Below are 16,355 nucleotides of genomic sequence, written 5' to 3'. Positions count from 1 at the left end.
GTTATTAATCACAAAGATTTCAAATGTGTTCTGGTTTGTCACTTTTAATGCATTTCATTTCTGAAAGAACTTAGGGGGGGTGGCCAAACTGCAAAAAAAAAAAAAAAAAACCCTCAACCCTTTAATTTCCAGTACGAGCATTTAATAACTGTGTGGATAACCCTTCAAGCATGCACTGCTAGTCAGTTTAAAGCACTGCATTGAACGTGAAAGATGCATGAATGTCTCTGCAAACAAATAGGATAGGACCACAATCTAGTGTCCCACTGCTTTATTACTTTATTACTGTCAGAGATTCCATGACATCACAAATTCCTTCAATAAGTGTCTGCCTTTCTCCCCCTCCCCCTCCTTTCCATTTATGGGCCTCCTCTGAAGGCTCTTTTCATTCCTTTTTGTATATATGCCACTCTTGTCTGTTTTCCCTCCTCCCTCCCCCACTCCTCAGGATCGAGCATTTCTCCATTCCAGCCGTTTCCACTTTTATTCTCCTTTTGTCTATTTTGCTAAAGTTTATCGTAATATAAAACACAAATAGAAACAAAAGAAAGTTGAAAAAAATGAGACCTACCAAAAGAAAGGAAGAAAGGGGACTTCTGATTATAAGATAGATAGATAGATAGATAGATAGATAGATAGATAGATAGATAGATAGATAGATAGATAATCAGAATCCCTTTTCTTCCTTTCTTTTGGTAGGTCTCATTTATATGTGTGTGTGTGTGTGTGTATATGTATATATATATATGGTTTTTTTTATTTGTGATATATATATAATTTGACACAATAGACAACAACAACAAAAAGTTACAACCTCAGCCTTTGGATTCCTATTTCTATAACAGTGTTTCGAACCATTTCTGTAGCAGCTTTTCAAGTCATTTCTATAACAATGTTTCAAGCCCTTTCTGTAACAAGTATTTCAGCTTTTACTCCCCATAATGAGGATGCTAATTACTTTACATGCTGTACTTGGGTTCCTGAGCAGTGCTGACTAGCTGTTCCCTGTTTAAATATTTAACAGAACGTTACCGGTGGTCCTCGACTTAACGACCACAAAATATTGGACTAAAATGGCTCCTAGCTTGATCGGCAGGGCCATTCTGTTATATATTTTTTTCTGGATGATCAGCCTCTAAAGAATGTGCTTGTCCTGTTTGAAATGCTAGCCCGGGGTTTTCTGGCAAGATTATGGCGTTGTTGAAAGCAATGTCCTTTCACTTTTAACCTCTTTATTTCCTCTTCTTTACCATTTCCCCTTTAGTATGTCTAAAGCCATAAAATTAAGATAAAAGGCCATCTGCTTTATCACTCGTTATGCTACTTTAGTGGTAAGTCTAATATATATGTTGTTTGCTCTCTTAAAAGGGTGCTGCTTTGGGAAGTGTTTTTTCAGAGGTCACTAAATTATACCCAATATATCAGGTTTGTCATCTGTTGCCCCTTTGGCTCTTAACAGTGACCTCTGCTATTTATCTGAACTATCTAGATTGTACATTAACTTGCGTAAACATTTGTGTCCAAGCTGGCCTGCTAATAAAAGATCTATCTTTATTTATGTTGTTTTTGTAGAGGTAAACATTTGTGTCCAAGACATCCTGCTAATGAATTAAATATCTATATTTATTGATTGATTTACATTGGTTTTATGGATAACATATATGGGAATTGAAACTCTTCATTATTACAATGTTATATTATACTTTGATTTTTCCCCATATTTTCCCCCCACTTTCTATGCATGTTTTATGTATTGGGTTTTCCTTTCTGCCGTTCTTTGAAAATACAAGTATTTGCACTATAAATTAAATATGGGTCTGAAAGCAAAAGCTCAGATTTGCACGTATAGACCCGAAGTGGCCCAGTGATTAAGAGTGCCGTATTGCAGGCTACTTTAGCTGACTGCTAGCTGTAGTTCGGCAGTTCAAATCTCACCACGCTCAAGGTTGACCCAGCGTTCCATCCTTCTGAGGTGGGTAAAATGAGGACCCAGATTGTTGGGGGCAAGAGGATGACTCTGTAAAGTGCTTAGAGAGGGCTGTGAAGCACTATGAAGTGGTATATAAATCTAAGTGATATTGCAATTTCAATGCAAGCATTTCCATTTTCTCTTTAGGTACATTCCACCTTTGATCTGGGGAAAGAGTGGGCACATCCAGACTGCTCTTTACGGGAAGATGGGGAGAGTAAGTTCACCGCATCCTTATGGGCTTCGCAAGTACCTCACCATGGCAGATGGTGCCACAGCAACTTTTGACCTCTTTGAACCACTAGCTGAAAACAGCAGCAAAGGTTAGCCTGTCCCTATCTTTTCTTTCTTGACTCAGAAGTTTGAGTAAATATTTGCAGAAAATACCAACTACAACGTTTAATGAATGTTTAATGAAAAGAAGGACTAGGGGTGACATGATAGCAGTGTTCCAATATCTCAGGGGCTGCCACAAAGAACAGGGAGTCAAACTATTCTCCAAGGCACCTGAGGGTAGAACAAGAAGCAATTGGGGGGGGGGGGGGACAAATCAAGGAGAAAAGCAACCTAGAACTAAGGAGAAATTTCCTGACAGTTAGAACAATTAATCAGTGGAACGACTTGCCTCCAGAAGTTGTGAATGCTCCAAAACTGGAAGTTTTAAAGAAGAAATTGGATATCCATTTGTCTGAAGTTGTGTAGGGTTTCCTGCCTGAGCAGGGGGTTGGACTAGAAGACCTCCAAGGTCCCTTCCAACTCTGTTATTCTATTTACCCCCATAGAGAGGCTGGATATTTATTGGGGCTATAATTCCAATCTGAGTTTTGGCGTTTGGGGGAAGGGGTGAATTTTGAACCTCTGGCCTGAGAGCTGCCTATATGATACATATCAAGAGAGATTATTTTTTATAGCCGTCAGATAAGAGGAATTGCTTCATGGCTTCATGATTTTCTACTTTAGGGATAAAATTTCAAATGTCGTTCCTATCCTGTTAAAGGTAGACTGCCTGTGAGATCGGTGACTAGGTACAGGTCATCCCTAGACTTACGACGGTTTGTTTAGTGACCGTTCAAAGTTACCACGGCACTGAAAAAAATGACATACAACCGTTTTTCACAGTTGCAACCTTTGTAGCATCCCCATGATCGCGTGATCAAAATCCAGATGCTTGGCAACTGGTTCATACTTATGACTGTTGCTGTATCCCGAGGTCATGCAATTACCTTTTGCAACTTTTTGGCAAGCCTAGTCAATGCGGAAGCCAGATTTACTTAACAACCTGGTTACTAACTTATCAGCTGCAGGGATTCCCTTAACAGATGTGGCAAGAATGAGGCAAAACACACATAACAAATGTCTCGCTTTACAGCAGAAAATTTGGGCTCAATGGTGGCTGTAACTTGAGGACTACCTGTTGTGGCCCGGCAGCGGCCAGCAGATCTGACAGCCGATTTGGACAGTGGGGAGGTTGGGGAGGGATGTGGGCCAGTCCTGGAGTCTGGGGAAGGCTCTGATGAGGGCTCTGGGTCAGAGGCAGAGAGGGGGCCAGAGCCATATGCCAGTTATCAGCTGCCTTCAGAGTCAGGCATCAGTGAGGCAGAAGAACAGTTGAAGCCTGTTTCTAATATGTGCATGCACAGATTTGCCAGACGAAGGGAACAGCTAAAGAACAGGAGTTGACTTGGTAGAAAGGCCAGACGATGAATTGCCTCTCCCAGAGGAAATAAAAGGGGAGTGAAAGGGGAGTGGAGTTTGCAGGAGACAATTAGTTCACTTAATTGGTTCGTGACTCTCCCAGACTCCTTGCCAAGTTTTGCAGATATCGGCCTGTCAGCTCTCCAAGCCAGATAAGGTCTGTGACTGTAAATCCTCCCTTGAAAGACTTTGCTGGATGTGAATGAGAGGAATTAATAAATGAATAAATTAATAAAAGGGGGTTTTGTCGGGACAAGAAGTTTGCTTCATGCTCTCGGGAAGCCTAGGTCAGAACACTACCTATTAATAAATCAATAATGCTTGAGGTGAAAGTCTGTTAAATAGACTGTAAAGGCTGGGATTTTTTTCCTCCCCGGGGTGAGAGAAGCTTAATTAAATCTGAAACCTATTTTGTTTGCTTGAGAGAATCTACCCTAATCATATACTTGAAGTTGTCCATTGAAGCACTCCACTGGGTTTGAAGTATCCAGGTGTATTGGAAACTTCTACCAAATGTCTTAAGATATCCTTCTCCCCCGTGTATTCCTTTTGCCAGAACAACATATGCCTAGTTATTGTTTCCCACTGCAGCCGAACGTTTGAACAGCAAGATGCTTTAAAAGGTAACACTGTGCTCCTAACCATAGCTTAATTATTGCTTAGGAAGTATGATTTGGTCTTCCCCCAAAGGATGCCTTACTTTCCATTTGTTACACAGACGTGAAAAATACAGACCAAAAACAAATCCCTTCTCATCCAATCTTCTTTCTCCGTCTACTAAAGAATATGTTCCTAGGCTTCCCGAAAGCATGAAGCAAACTCCTTGTCCCGACAAAAAAAAAAAACTTTTATTAATTGACTGTGAATTCTGCTCATTCATATCCAGCAAAGTCTTTCAAGAGAGGCTTTACAGTCACAGACCTTATCTGGCTTGGAGAGCTGCTAGGCTGATATCTGCAAAATTTGGCAAGGAGTTTCGTAGAGTCACGAGCCACCTGTGGCCTTATTCCCAAGTCGATCCCTGTTCTTTAGCTGTTCCCTTCGTCTGGCAACTCTGTGCATGTGCACCCTGGGAACGGACTCCAGCTTTTTGTCTGCTTCACTGATGTCTGACTCTGAAGGCAGCTGATAACTGGCATATGGCTCTCGCCCCCGCCCTGCCTCTGAGCCCTCATCAGAGCCTTCCCCAGACTTCAGGACTGGTCCATGTTCCTCCCCAACTTCCTCACTGCCCGAATCTGCTGCCAGCTTTGCTGGCTGCTGGCAGGCCACAATAAAATAGTCTTGAGAAGAGGAAAATGTCATGAGGTTTAAGTAACACCAGCATCACTCCTAAGAGGTTTAGAAGGAAGAAGCTTATCTCTGCAGCTTATTCTGAGCTGTTTTAAGACCACCACCTCAATTTGAAGCTTCTCGGGTGTAATGGGGGAATTCTGTGCTAACAGAGCCAGTGTCATTTGACAGGCGTCAAATTAAGAATGCTTTTTTTAAAAAGCCTTTCTGATGAAAAGAGGACAAACATTATAGGGCAGGGTGTGGAAATTAATTTTAAAAAGCCTAATGAACCTGGCTATAAGATAAATAAAGACAGGGGATTTAAAAAAACAAGTTCGTTCTGGAATTTTAACAGCTAGTACCATTTAGAGAAGTTGTCTTAGTCAGTGACTGCTAATTGGAGAAGTTGTTTTCAACTATGCTTGCAGTAACTTGTCAAAATAAATTCTGGGTCGTTTTAAAGAGCTTGGGTAAACAAACTGACGTTGCATAATGGATGTTGGGTGTCTTTTCTCTGTGTTGTACTGTAACATAATAAATTACCACATTCTGAGCAAAAGTGAGTGTGTGTGTGTGTGTGTGTGTGAGAGAGAGAGAGAGAGAGAGAGAGGATGTAAAAATTGCTTTGTTCTAAAATTAGTCTCCATAGACTAAAATTAGCGAATTAAATGTCATTTTGCATCTTCCATATCCAATTTCTCCCATGTTTTTATTCTCCAGAAGATATCACAATGGTCATCTGCCCTGGAATAGCTAATCACAGTGAGAAGCAGTATATCAGAACCTTTGTTGACTATGCTCAAAAGAAGGGCTACCGATGCGCTGTGTTAAATCACCTTGGAGCCCTCCCAAGTATTGAACTGACTTCGCCACGCATGTTCACTTATGGTAAATATTGGCTCACTCTTCCATCTTCTGTTAGTGTTAGTCCCTAGCATGCCCTGTGTCCCTAGTATCAAAGGTATGGGTGGGTCTGATTTGATCAGTAAACTTTCTTCTCCACCTCCCCCTATCTCCAACGCCCCTTTTATTTGCTTTCGTAGCAAAGAAATGAAAAAGTTTGGTTCTTAAGTTACACTGGAAGTTTGGAAACCGGAAGCCAATATTAACATTTGTACAGAAGAAAGAAGAAAAGAAAAATTAAACATTTTCCAAGACTGGTCAAGGCAAAGCAATGGTTGTTGGAACTGCAACCTATCAACGTTCTTTGGGGCAGAAAGCAGCCAGTCTCCCAGTGCTTTTTTGTCCCGGGGGGGGGGGTCATTTTAGCTGTCCCACTACACTCCATTCCTTGGAGTGTGGGACGTCTGCTTTGGGGGCCACACCATCCGCCAAGAGCCTCCGCACCCGTTTTTTGACAGCCATTAAAACAGATTCCATAGCCCATACAACTCAATATTCAGTATCGCTGGATGGACGGTGGCCCAAACAACAGGGACTGAATCAGAGACCTGGGCATTTCAAGGGAAGGAAGGGACAGAGAAAAACAGAACCTTTGGGAAACCAAATCCGGCCATCTAAGGAAATCCGGGGGAGGAAACACCCTACAAAATGACAGATCAGTAAAATTTGAAATGACTCAGGTCACATTTTTACTGTAATTAGGTTACTTTTACAGTAACCTAATGAGCTTGGCTTGGCTTTGTCTCATCATGTGAGCCCAACCAGGATTGTGGTCTGTTAGAAAAGATAAACATGTTGTTCAATCCTTCTAAGGAAAAACAAATATGACAGAAGGGTAATTCAATGAAAAAAGACCTTTTTCAACATGTGCATGTTTTTATCTGCCCGAAGAGAAAAGACAGAGAGAAGACCAACTGACATTTTCTCCTAAGAATATACATGCAATGCTGTAATATCAGTTTCTTTAGCTTGACCTATAGTGCCAGAAAAGGGAGTAAAACACACCATATTTTTTGGAGTATAAGACGCATCTCCCGCCCCAAAAGTGAGTGAAAATGTCTGTGTGTCTTATACAGCTTATACATGCTGGGAGGTAGAGGCAGGTTTTTTTTTAATTGTTTTCCTTCCCAAAAGCTAGGTGCATCATATAGTCCAAAAAATACAGTAGTTTTTCAATGACAGTAGTTTGGATTAGTAGCACAAGCTGATACTTCATAAAACCCAAGAGATAGGAGTTAACACCAAAGGAAGAATTTGTTTTTCCATTGATATCCTGTTGGCTCCTGCCATTCCTTGTATCCTGTTGTTTATGATGAGTATTTCAAATCTCTAGTGTAAAAGCCTTTGGTACCACTTTTAAAAAGTAATAATTATTATTATTACAGTCTGCAGCCTCAGGAGATTATTCTGGAGTGTTATTGAGCAATAAAAATGTTACTGTAACGCTCTACCCTTATCTTTTATTTCTCCTATGCTTTATTTAACTATACTCAGGTTTGATACTTGAAAACTCTATACTGCAATGAGAATAGAATACCATCATTATTCATAGCGGTGGTGGCATTCAACCGGTGTAACAACCGATTCGCTTTGCATATGCACGTGTGCTTCGCGCACGGCAAACACACGCTGCACGCCCACACATTGCATTTGAAATCAGCACTAAATCTTACCTTTTCCTGCAGCCCCAGTGAGTAAAACAGCTGAGATGCAGCAATCCGCTCTGCTCTGTCGATAAGCTGGGCTTCAACCAAAGGAAATAGAGGACAGAATAAAGCAGGGGCTGGTGGGCGGGGCCAACAGATCACCGGAACTACCGGTTCGCCCAAACTGGTCCAAACCGGCTGAATCCCACCCCTGATTCATAGTGTCTGGTTTTCACTACATGTAATAATCCTCTGTTTCTTATTTTATGGTTCTTAAAATGTTCATCATTTCTTAACTATGATTAGATTATTTTTTAACGTATAGAAGTCTTGAAGAAATGTGGGAAATTATAGTTCCGCTTGCAACTTGGCAACTTTAAGACTTATGGACTTCAGTTCCCAGAATTCACCAGCCAGCATGTCTTTGTCTTCACTGTTTCATAGGTTGCACTTGGGAATTTGCTGCTATGGTGACCTACATCAAGAAGACATATCCTCAGTCCAACCTTGTTGTTGTTGGCTTCAGCCTGGGTGGAAATATAGTGTGCAAATATCTTGGGGAATCCCACACTAACCAGGAACAGGTGCTCTGCTGTGTCAGTGTGTGCCAGGGATATAGCGCATTGAGGTAAGTTGACTTATGAGTTTTGTTGTAGTAGAGCAGGAAGTGAATATGGTTGCGAAGTGCTTTTGCTGAATGCAGAGGAAGTAAACCATTTCTACATACCCTGTTTTCCCCAAAATAAGACCTCCCCGGATAATAAGCCCAATTGTGCTTTTGAGCATATGCCCTAAATAAGCCCTCCCCTGAAAATAAGCTCTCCCCAAAAATATTTAAATGCATGCGCAGCCGGTCCCCGCCATTTCCTCTGGTTGTTTGTTGCACAAATAACACGAGGTGAGGAGGCGAGGCTGGAGGGGGAAGGGAGGGGGAACATGCCCCATGCACCCCACACTCCCTTTCCTAATGACCACTCCCACAACCCTATCCACCGCACCCCTTCGGTCATGCTAATGGCCACTGCAAAAACAGCAGCAGGCTCAGCAAGGCACAACACAGCAGCAGCCATGAGGTGACCACGCTCCCCGCTTCCTGCACCTCAAAAATAATAAGACCTCCCCGAAAATAAGGCCAAGCGCTTATTTCAGGGAGTCAAAAGAAAATAAGACCCTGTCTTACTTTCGGGGAAATATGGATTCTTGTATTCAACCTATACCTCTTTCTGGTCCTTTTTCAAGGTACTGTCTTTTCTGAAATTATGACAATAGAAGGCAACATTTCAGCTAGACATTCTTCACATAGGCAGATCTGAAGCCCTGGTGGTTCTGCAATTAGAATTTCATGAAAGAAAAAAAGCAGTGAGAAAAATGTTTGAAACATTATACCTCTGCTTGCAATTCTTCCACTTAACATAATGGCTTTCCAAAGCTTTCAGAATTTTTAGAATTGCATTATCTAATTAAACTTCTAAGATTTATCAATCATCTTAACATATTCAGTAATAGCAATAGCACTCAGTCTTATATACAGTGTTTTACAGCCCTCTCTAAGCAGTTTACAGAGTTGACATATTGCCCCAACAATCTGGGTCCTCATTTTACTGACCTCAGCAGGATGGAAGGCTGAGTCAACCTTGAGCTGGTCAGGATCAAACTGCTGGCAGTTAGCAGTTGGCAGAGTTAGCCTGCAGTACTGCATTTTAACCACTGCGCCATCACAAATTAACCCAAAGTTCATGTAAAATGCAATAAAGGAAAAACTGCAATCAGGCAAAAAAAACCAACCTCAATATACTACAGATAGGAAATTATTATAGAAATATAATGGAAATTAATTATAGAAATAATTAAAAGATCTGAAAGAATAAAAGCAGTTATCTGTTGCTGGGGGAAAAATACTACCTCTTTAGTAGAGTATTCTATTTTTCTTGGGCACAAACCTCATGTGATCTTTCAGTCTGGTTTGGTTAAGTCCAACACTAAAAGGAATGCAACAAATTATCTTAATCTGTCAAGTATTGGTTTATCATTCCAACACAAGTAATTCATGGGTTAAAAGTCTCTTCCAAGTTTGATTTCCATTTTAAAATTGCTAACTTGGCCCAGAATGTTATTGAAATCCAATACTACAACTACATCTTAACTAAATAAACGCTAGACTGGCCAAAATTAAGGGACTTTATATTTGAAAGTCTATACAACAGATAGATCTTATTAGAGTGCCAAAAGCACACTAATTATCCAGTAGAATTGAGCCATAGCCGTATCAACTCGGTTCGACTCTTAATTTCTACAGATTTTATATTTCAGGCTATGAAGTGGCAGCAATTTTATCCAGATTAGATCTTTAAAAGCAATAGGATTAGAATGATGCAAGATTTATATTTTACATCTGATTTCGTCCTTCCTCATACTTGTCGAATTGGACTGGAGGGAAGTGGGGGGAATACTGTACTTAATGAGGAAATGGATCCAACACTTTGTTTTTTGCAAACAGCTTGACAAGATGATGTTGCATGTTCCATGGGTATGCAGTCAAGGAGTTTGAAAGACCATAATATAACACACACAAAAAATTCCTTGAACTAAGAACTGAGGAATGAAGTAATGTTTTCCCTGCCAAACCTGGCTAAATATTAAAAGAAGCTTTCAAGTCAGAATCCTGGGTTAATCTGTATGTACTTTGCCAGCTTTTGCAACGTCTGATCATTTAACTGATTTTAGAAATGACCCTTTGAGACAACATAGGAAACCATACACTCTTTTCGTGAATTTTTCTTTTGCAAGTTGTTGGCAGCTGTTTTTGAGGGTTTTGTTCCCTCTAATGGTTGACTTTTTAATAGCACTTCTCCGTGCCATTGCCTAAGTTGTTGGAGCCATAGTTAATCCTCAACATACGACTCTTAATGGAGATTGCCAATTACAGCTGCATGTCATTTCCATCATAAAACTTTTTTTGCAGCTGTCGTTAAGCAGAGTCATAAAACAAATGCCCTAGTTCAGTGTTTCTCAAACGTAGCATCTTTTACGATGGGTGTACTTTAACTCTCAGAATTCCCCAGCCAGCAAAGAATTCTGGGAGTTGAAGTCTGCTCATCTTAAAATTGCCAAGGTTGAGAAACACTTCCCTCGTTATTAAAGGAGCACCACATTGTTCACTAAATCTGGGTTTGCCCAGAATCAGAAGTGCCGATTTTCAGCAAAACTGTACCGAAATGCAATCATGTGATTGCAGGATACTACAAATGGCCATCAGTGCAGCCATGTTCTTGAGTGCCAGAGGTTCCGTCACATGATCATAGGGGGTGGTGGTGACAGTCATAACTTCAGAATTGGGTTGTGCCTCCCCTTTTTCAGGTAAGTCATAACTTCAAATGGTCGCTAAGCAACCAGTCATAAGATGAGGACTACTTGGTGGTCTCCAAGAAAAAAAATAAAGGAGCAAAGTCAGCCTCTTGTCACCATAACCTGACAAAAACTGTCATAAATTGGTTTTATTTTTATTTTCCCCTCTATCCTTGTTAGGGCACAGGAAACCTTCATGCAATGGGATCAGTGCCGGAGATTTTACAATTTCCTCATGGCAGACAACCTGAAGAAAATCATCTTGTCTCACAGGTACAGGAATATTTTTATTTATTTTATTTTATTTATTTAGTTTGTCAAACATGTACAAGATATCAGGCATAAGTATAAAGATGGACATGAACAAGGAAATGAATACAAATAAATGGGGACAGTAGGACAGGGACAAAAGGCACGCTGGTGCGCTTATGCACGCCCTTTTATGGTGAGATCCACAGTAGACAGTTTAAGGTTGAAACTGTGGGGGTGATGATGAGGATGATTTGAGGATGTAACAACGGAGTCAGGTAGAGCATTCCAGGCGTTGACCTCTCTGTTGCTGAAGTCGTATTTTCTGCAATGGAGTTTGGAGCGGTTCACCTTGAGTTTGTATCTATTGTTTGTCCGTGTATTATTGAGGTTAAAGCTGAAGAAGTCATTGACAGGTACATATCTGTTTTGCTCTCAACAAGTCTTAATGTACCGCATATTTGTGTTGGGTGGATTGCAGTTTTTACTGCCCCAAGCAAAGTTAGTTAATCAGGTTGGATAGATTATTCACTCGATTCATCTGGATGAAAACTAGGGCATTTAGCTTAAGAAATTGTCTGTTATGACCAGAGACTGGAAGATAGATTTTTTTTTAAAAAAAAAAATACTTTTGGCATATTTTCAGAGCGGCAACCTATATGGAATACGAATAGTTGTAATGGCTACAGTGATTCCCCCCTCAAGGCTTTCGTGGCAAGGAACAGGGGGAAGGAAAATCTTTAGGGCAGTGTTTCTCAACCTTGGCGACTTTAAGTCCCGTGGACTTCAACTCCCAGAATCCCCCAGCCAGCATAGCTGGCTAGGGAATTCTGGGAGTTGAAGTCCACAGGACTTAAAGTCGTCAAGGTTGAGAAACACTGCTTTAGGGCATTCAGAGTCTCTTATGGTTTACAGGGTATTGAATCTACTTAATTTGTCCCAGATATCCAAACATTTTGACAACTGCGAGATATTTTAATCTCCCTCTTTTAAAAGAGTCCCCGGTCTTAAGTACTAGCAACCCTTCGCAAATCTGAAGGATATCTTGTTAATCTGCCAAAAACATTTTGTCTCCATAATAGATCTTTTGTGCTGTCGTGCAGCCCCCGAAGCCAAATTTCCCCAAATGTTTTGTGCTCTACAAGTACAGAACAAAGCTCACACATATGGCCCACAGTCCTCCTTTTGTTCCCAGCTCTTTTATTTCCTTCACAGTCAGATCGCTAATGGTCTCTACCCTCTAATGTATCAAGCCAGATTTCTCTGGTGAACAACATATGTTGAAGTAACTATTCCAAGTGAATTATTTGATTGATCAGCACTGTCATATCGCTGTCATTGTGTGTAATTGATCACACTAAGGCTATCTATCAGTCCAGCCTGATGCCTTATTATTTGTATCGCAAAATCTCTCTGTAAAATGACCCATTGTTGCCTATGAAAAAAAAAGTTGTTGTTAGTTATAAAGTCGTGTCCCACCCATCACGACCCCATGGACAATGTTCCTCCAGGCCTTCCTGACCTCTACCATCCTCTGGAGTCCATTTAAGCTCAGGCCGACTGCTTCAGTGACTCCATCCAGCCACCTCAATCTCTGTCATCCCCTTCTTTTGCCTTCAATCTTTCCCAGCATTAGGCTCTTCTCCAGGGAGTCCTTCCTTCTCATTAGGTAGCCAAAGGACTTGAGTTTCATCTTCAGGATCTGGCCTTCTAAAGAGGAGTCAGGATTGATCTCCTCTAGGACTGACCGGTTTGATCGCCTTGCAGTCCAAGAGACTTGCAGGAATCTTCTCCAGCACCAGAGTTCAAAGGCCTCAATTCTTTGGCAAAAAATTAATAAAATGAAAAAAATTATGAAAAATAAATGAAATTTAAATGGAAAAAAAAATAAATGAAAAAATTAACATATTTTAAATAAAGCTTTGTATGGTAAAACAAAACTTAACTTTTTTAAAAAGGCATGCTCAACTGTGTTCATTTTTCCATATTCCAAAACTTATCTGACAAAGTTCAGTTGTTTTCGTTTATAGATTTGATTTTGTTAAATGCATGTAGAACTCAGTGACTATGTTCCTTCCTTCCTTCCTTCCTTCCTTCCTTCCTTCCTTCCTTCCTTCCTTCCTTTCTGTTTACAATTTTGAAATTGCTATCTAAGTCCTATTGCTATCTATAAAACCATTTTTCAGATAATGATGACATCAAGAGTTAGCAAATACTGTTATCCCTCTGATGCCTGTGATGGGCATAACAGCTTTTTTCTCCCCTATGTATTTTAGACAAGCTTTGTTTAGTGAATCTTCGAGAAAGGTACAGACTTTAATGGAAACCGATCTAAGCAGACTTCATACAGCAACGTCTCTCATGCAGATTGATGACAGCATTATGAGGTACGTAAGAAAATCGTGTTCTTGACGTTTTCTACATAAATGTGTCCATGATCATGATTTCTGGAAATCAAGTTTCCAGTTCCTATGACTATGCTTTAATTTCAGCCACCCTTTATTGGGATTCATTTGAAGTTGCACTTGGTGCAGGATGATTTTTGTTTTTTAACTATGGCTCTTGGGATGCTATCAATAGAAATATTGTGTCTAAGTGAAGTTAGTAAGTGAAGGCTGAGTAGAATGATTAAGCTGTAAAGTTAAGATTTTGCTGCATTTCTGTAACTTCAGGTTTTTGCTAGAAAAGTGTGCTAGGAGCCACGGTGGCGCAGTGGTTAGAGTGCAGCACTGCAGGCTACTTCTGCTGACTGCCGGCTGACTGCAATTTGGCAGTTCAAGTCTCACCACGCTCAAGGTTGACTCAGCCTTCCATCCTTCCGAGGTGGGTAGAATGAGGACTCAGATTGTTAGAGGCAAGAGGCTGATTCTGTAAACCTCTTAGAGAGGGCTGTAAAGCTGTATATAAGTCTTAAGTGCTAGTACTATGTGTTAATTCAGGATTTATTCACTCTTGTAATAATGTTGGATGCTTTTAAACACCTGTTGGTGTACAGTTTTATTTATGCCAAGCATGGCACTATTTTGAAAGAACCCCTGCTTTCAAAGTTTACTTGGTGTTATGGATGTTATAAATATAGTGAGGAAAGCATTGACAAATGAGTTATTTACAAGTCATACAGAACTAAAATGCCATCATTATGATAGGACCTTTTTAATCAGTTAAGCAACAGACTTCTTTAAATGCACTAGAAAAAAAGAAGTCCAACTTTTAGGAATTCTTCCTTTTCAGTTAGAAGATGGTCCACTTGAGCCTCATCTTTTATAACCCTGAAACAGATTTATTCAACGTAGAGCATTTTAGGAGCAACTGGCATTCTAATCAGGATTAATTTATCTAGGCAGATCTGATTCAACAGAAATGTTTTTTTAATGTATTAGGAGAGATTATTTAAAATGATCCATCTATCCCTTCATATCGGGTTTTGACTACTGGAGACTACCTGGAACACGTCCTGACAGTTTTCTTGGCAAAGTTTTCAGAAGTGGTTTGCCAGAACTTGCTGAGCATTTTCTAGAGCAGGGTTGAAGAATCTTTTTGGCAGTGACTGCCCAAACCAGAACATGCATGCATGTGAGCACGCACACCGGAGCACCAGAAATCTGAAGACTAGCTGGCCAGCCCGCGCATGCCTGTATTTTTTGCTGGTTTGGGGGCCCTTTTTCAGGGCATTTTTAACCTGAAAATGCCCCCCAAATGGCCTGAAAACGGCCTGAAAAACACGCTGTTTTGGGGGCTGTTTTCAGGCACTTGTGAAGTCCAGCTGGTTGGTGCACATGTCGATAACCAAAAGAGCAGCTGGCGATGGCACATGTGCCCACAGAGAGGTCTCTGCATGCCACCTCTGTCACGCTTGCCACAGGTTCGCCATCATGGTTCTAGAGAGTGACTGGCTGATATTCCTTGAGCTGATTTTCTGCCTAAGAATTTATAGTTTCCCAGTGCTTTAAAAAAAATATCTCTCTTCCCCACCCCTATCAGTGATTCAATTATAATTCACTAAATCTTTCTCATGCTTGTGTTTCCTTTTCTTTCCTGGTCTTAGAAAATTTCATGGTTATGGCTCCCTGAGAGAATATTATGAACAAGAGAGTTGTCTGCATTACTTGCACAAAGTAAGTTTATCATAACATGTACTGAATATTTATCGCTTTGGTTCTGCGGTTTAAAGTGAAAAGAAAAAAATAGGGAGTGGGGGGGAGAGGTCATTTTGTCTTGGAGTAGAAGATGGAGTGCAGCTTCAATGCATTTAAGAAAAGATGCAGGGGGATATTTGACCAAGCGTTTAATACAGGTGCTAGGATAATTCTAGGGAGGATTTTACAGGGTCGCCTTAAAAAGTTACATGTTTCGTGGGAAGTATATGGTGACATTTTTTATGGTAGAGTAAGGTAATGAAAATAGAAAGCAGCAAGGAAATTTTGGAACTGGAAATAAATTTGATTGGGTTTATTCTTTTCATATCCTGATTCAAACATCTGAGTAATTCATATGAAATTGTTCAGCACAAATTCCTGCCTATTTTCTCTGACCCTCATGATGGTATATTAGCAAGTAGTTGTCCCTGGAAAACATTAAAGTCAAATAGGATAGGACAGGGTAAGATAGGATAGGGAATGGGATAGGGATACGGATAGGGATAGAGTAGAGTAGAACAGAACAAAACAGAACAGGAATAAGAATAAGAATCAACTGGAAGGGATCTTGGAGGTCTTCTAGTCTATCCCCCTACTCAAGCAGGAGAACTTATTCCACTTCAGAGAAGTGACCATCCAGTCTACTCTTAAAAACATCCAGTGATGGAGCGCCCATGATTTCTGAAGGCAAGCTGTTCCACTGGTTAATTGTCTTCACTCTTAGGAAGTTTCTCCTTAATTCTGTAATACTTAGTAATATTGCAGTTCATTCACATCAAGTATGACTATTAATTGGCTGTTTCATGTGATCTCCCCCATCCCTTCTCAAGGCGGGGGGGAAACTTGTGTAAGAATGGGAACACCACGAGGATGTATTTGTGAATTAGATTAGATATAATTTTGGATATAAGTCTCCCTTTCCCTCGCCTTGGTTGAATACCTTAGGGTCTGTTCCTAAAAGCTTTTCATTGACAGCTCAGGGAATATTTCTAATGTTTTTTCATGCTTGTTATACTATAAGCCGCCCAGAGTCACTTGAAACGAGTCGGGCAGCAAATAAATTTAATAGATAAATAAATGCCATTTAAATGAACAGCAGAAGTGACCTAGAATTGTATTCTTTCCTCTTCAGAAAAT

At 40.4% G+C, this 16,355-nt stretch overlaps 1 protein-coding gene across 3 annotated transcripts in view; it reads left to right on the top strand.

The window, feature by feature from the left end:
* Window positions 1-16,355, top strand: part of ABHD2 (abhydrolase domain containing 2, acylglycerol lipase) — a 40,515-nt gene that overhangs the window by 17,001 nt on the left and 7,159 nt on the right. For 2 of the 3 annotated variants that reach the window (XM_032232530.1, XM_032232531.1), the window contains exons 4-9: window positions 2,117-2,292; window positions 5,660-5,827; window positions 7,933-8,116; window positions 11,014-11,106; window positions 13,359-13,469; window positions 15,128-15,197. In XM_032232530.1, the coding sequence (XP_032088421.1) occupies window positions 2,117-2,292; window positions 5,660-5,827; window positions 7,933-8,116; window positions 11,014-11,106; window positions 13,359-13,469; window positions 15,128-15,197 (802 nt within the window). The remainder of the gene's footprint in view (window positions 1-2,116; window positions 2,293-5,659; window positions 5,828-7,932; window positions 8,117-11,013; window positions 11,107-13,358; window positions 13,470-15,127; window positions 15,198-16,355) is intronic. The other variant, XM_032232533.1, reaches the window with a different exon arrangement.

Source organism: Thamnophis elegans, chromosome 16 (genome assembly GCF_009769535.1).
Source record: "Thamnophis elegans isolate rThaEle1 chromosome 16, rThaEle1.pri, whole genome shotgun sequence".
In the NCBI taxonomy this organism is placed as follows: Eukaryota; Metazoa; Chordata; class Lepidosauria; order Squamata; family Colubridae; genus Thamnophis; species Thamnophis elegans.
Note: the sequence above shows the minus strand (reverse complement) of the source record. Positions and strands in the feature narration are given on the sequence as shown.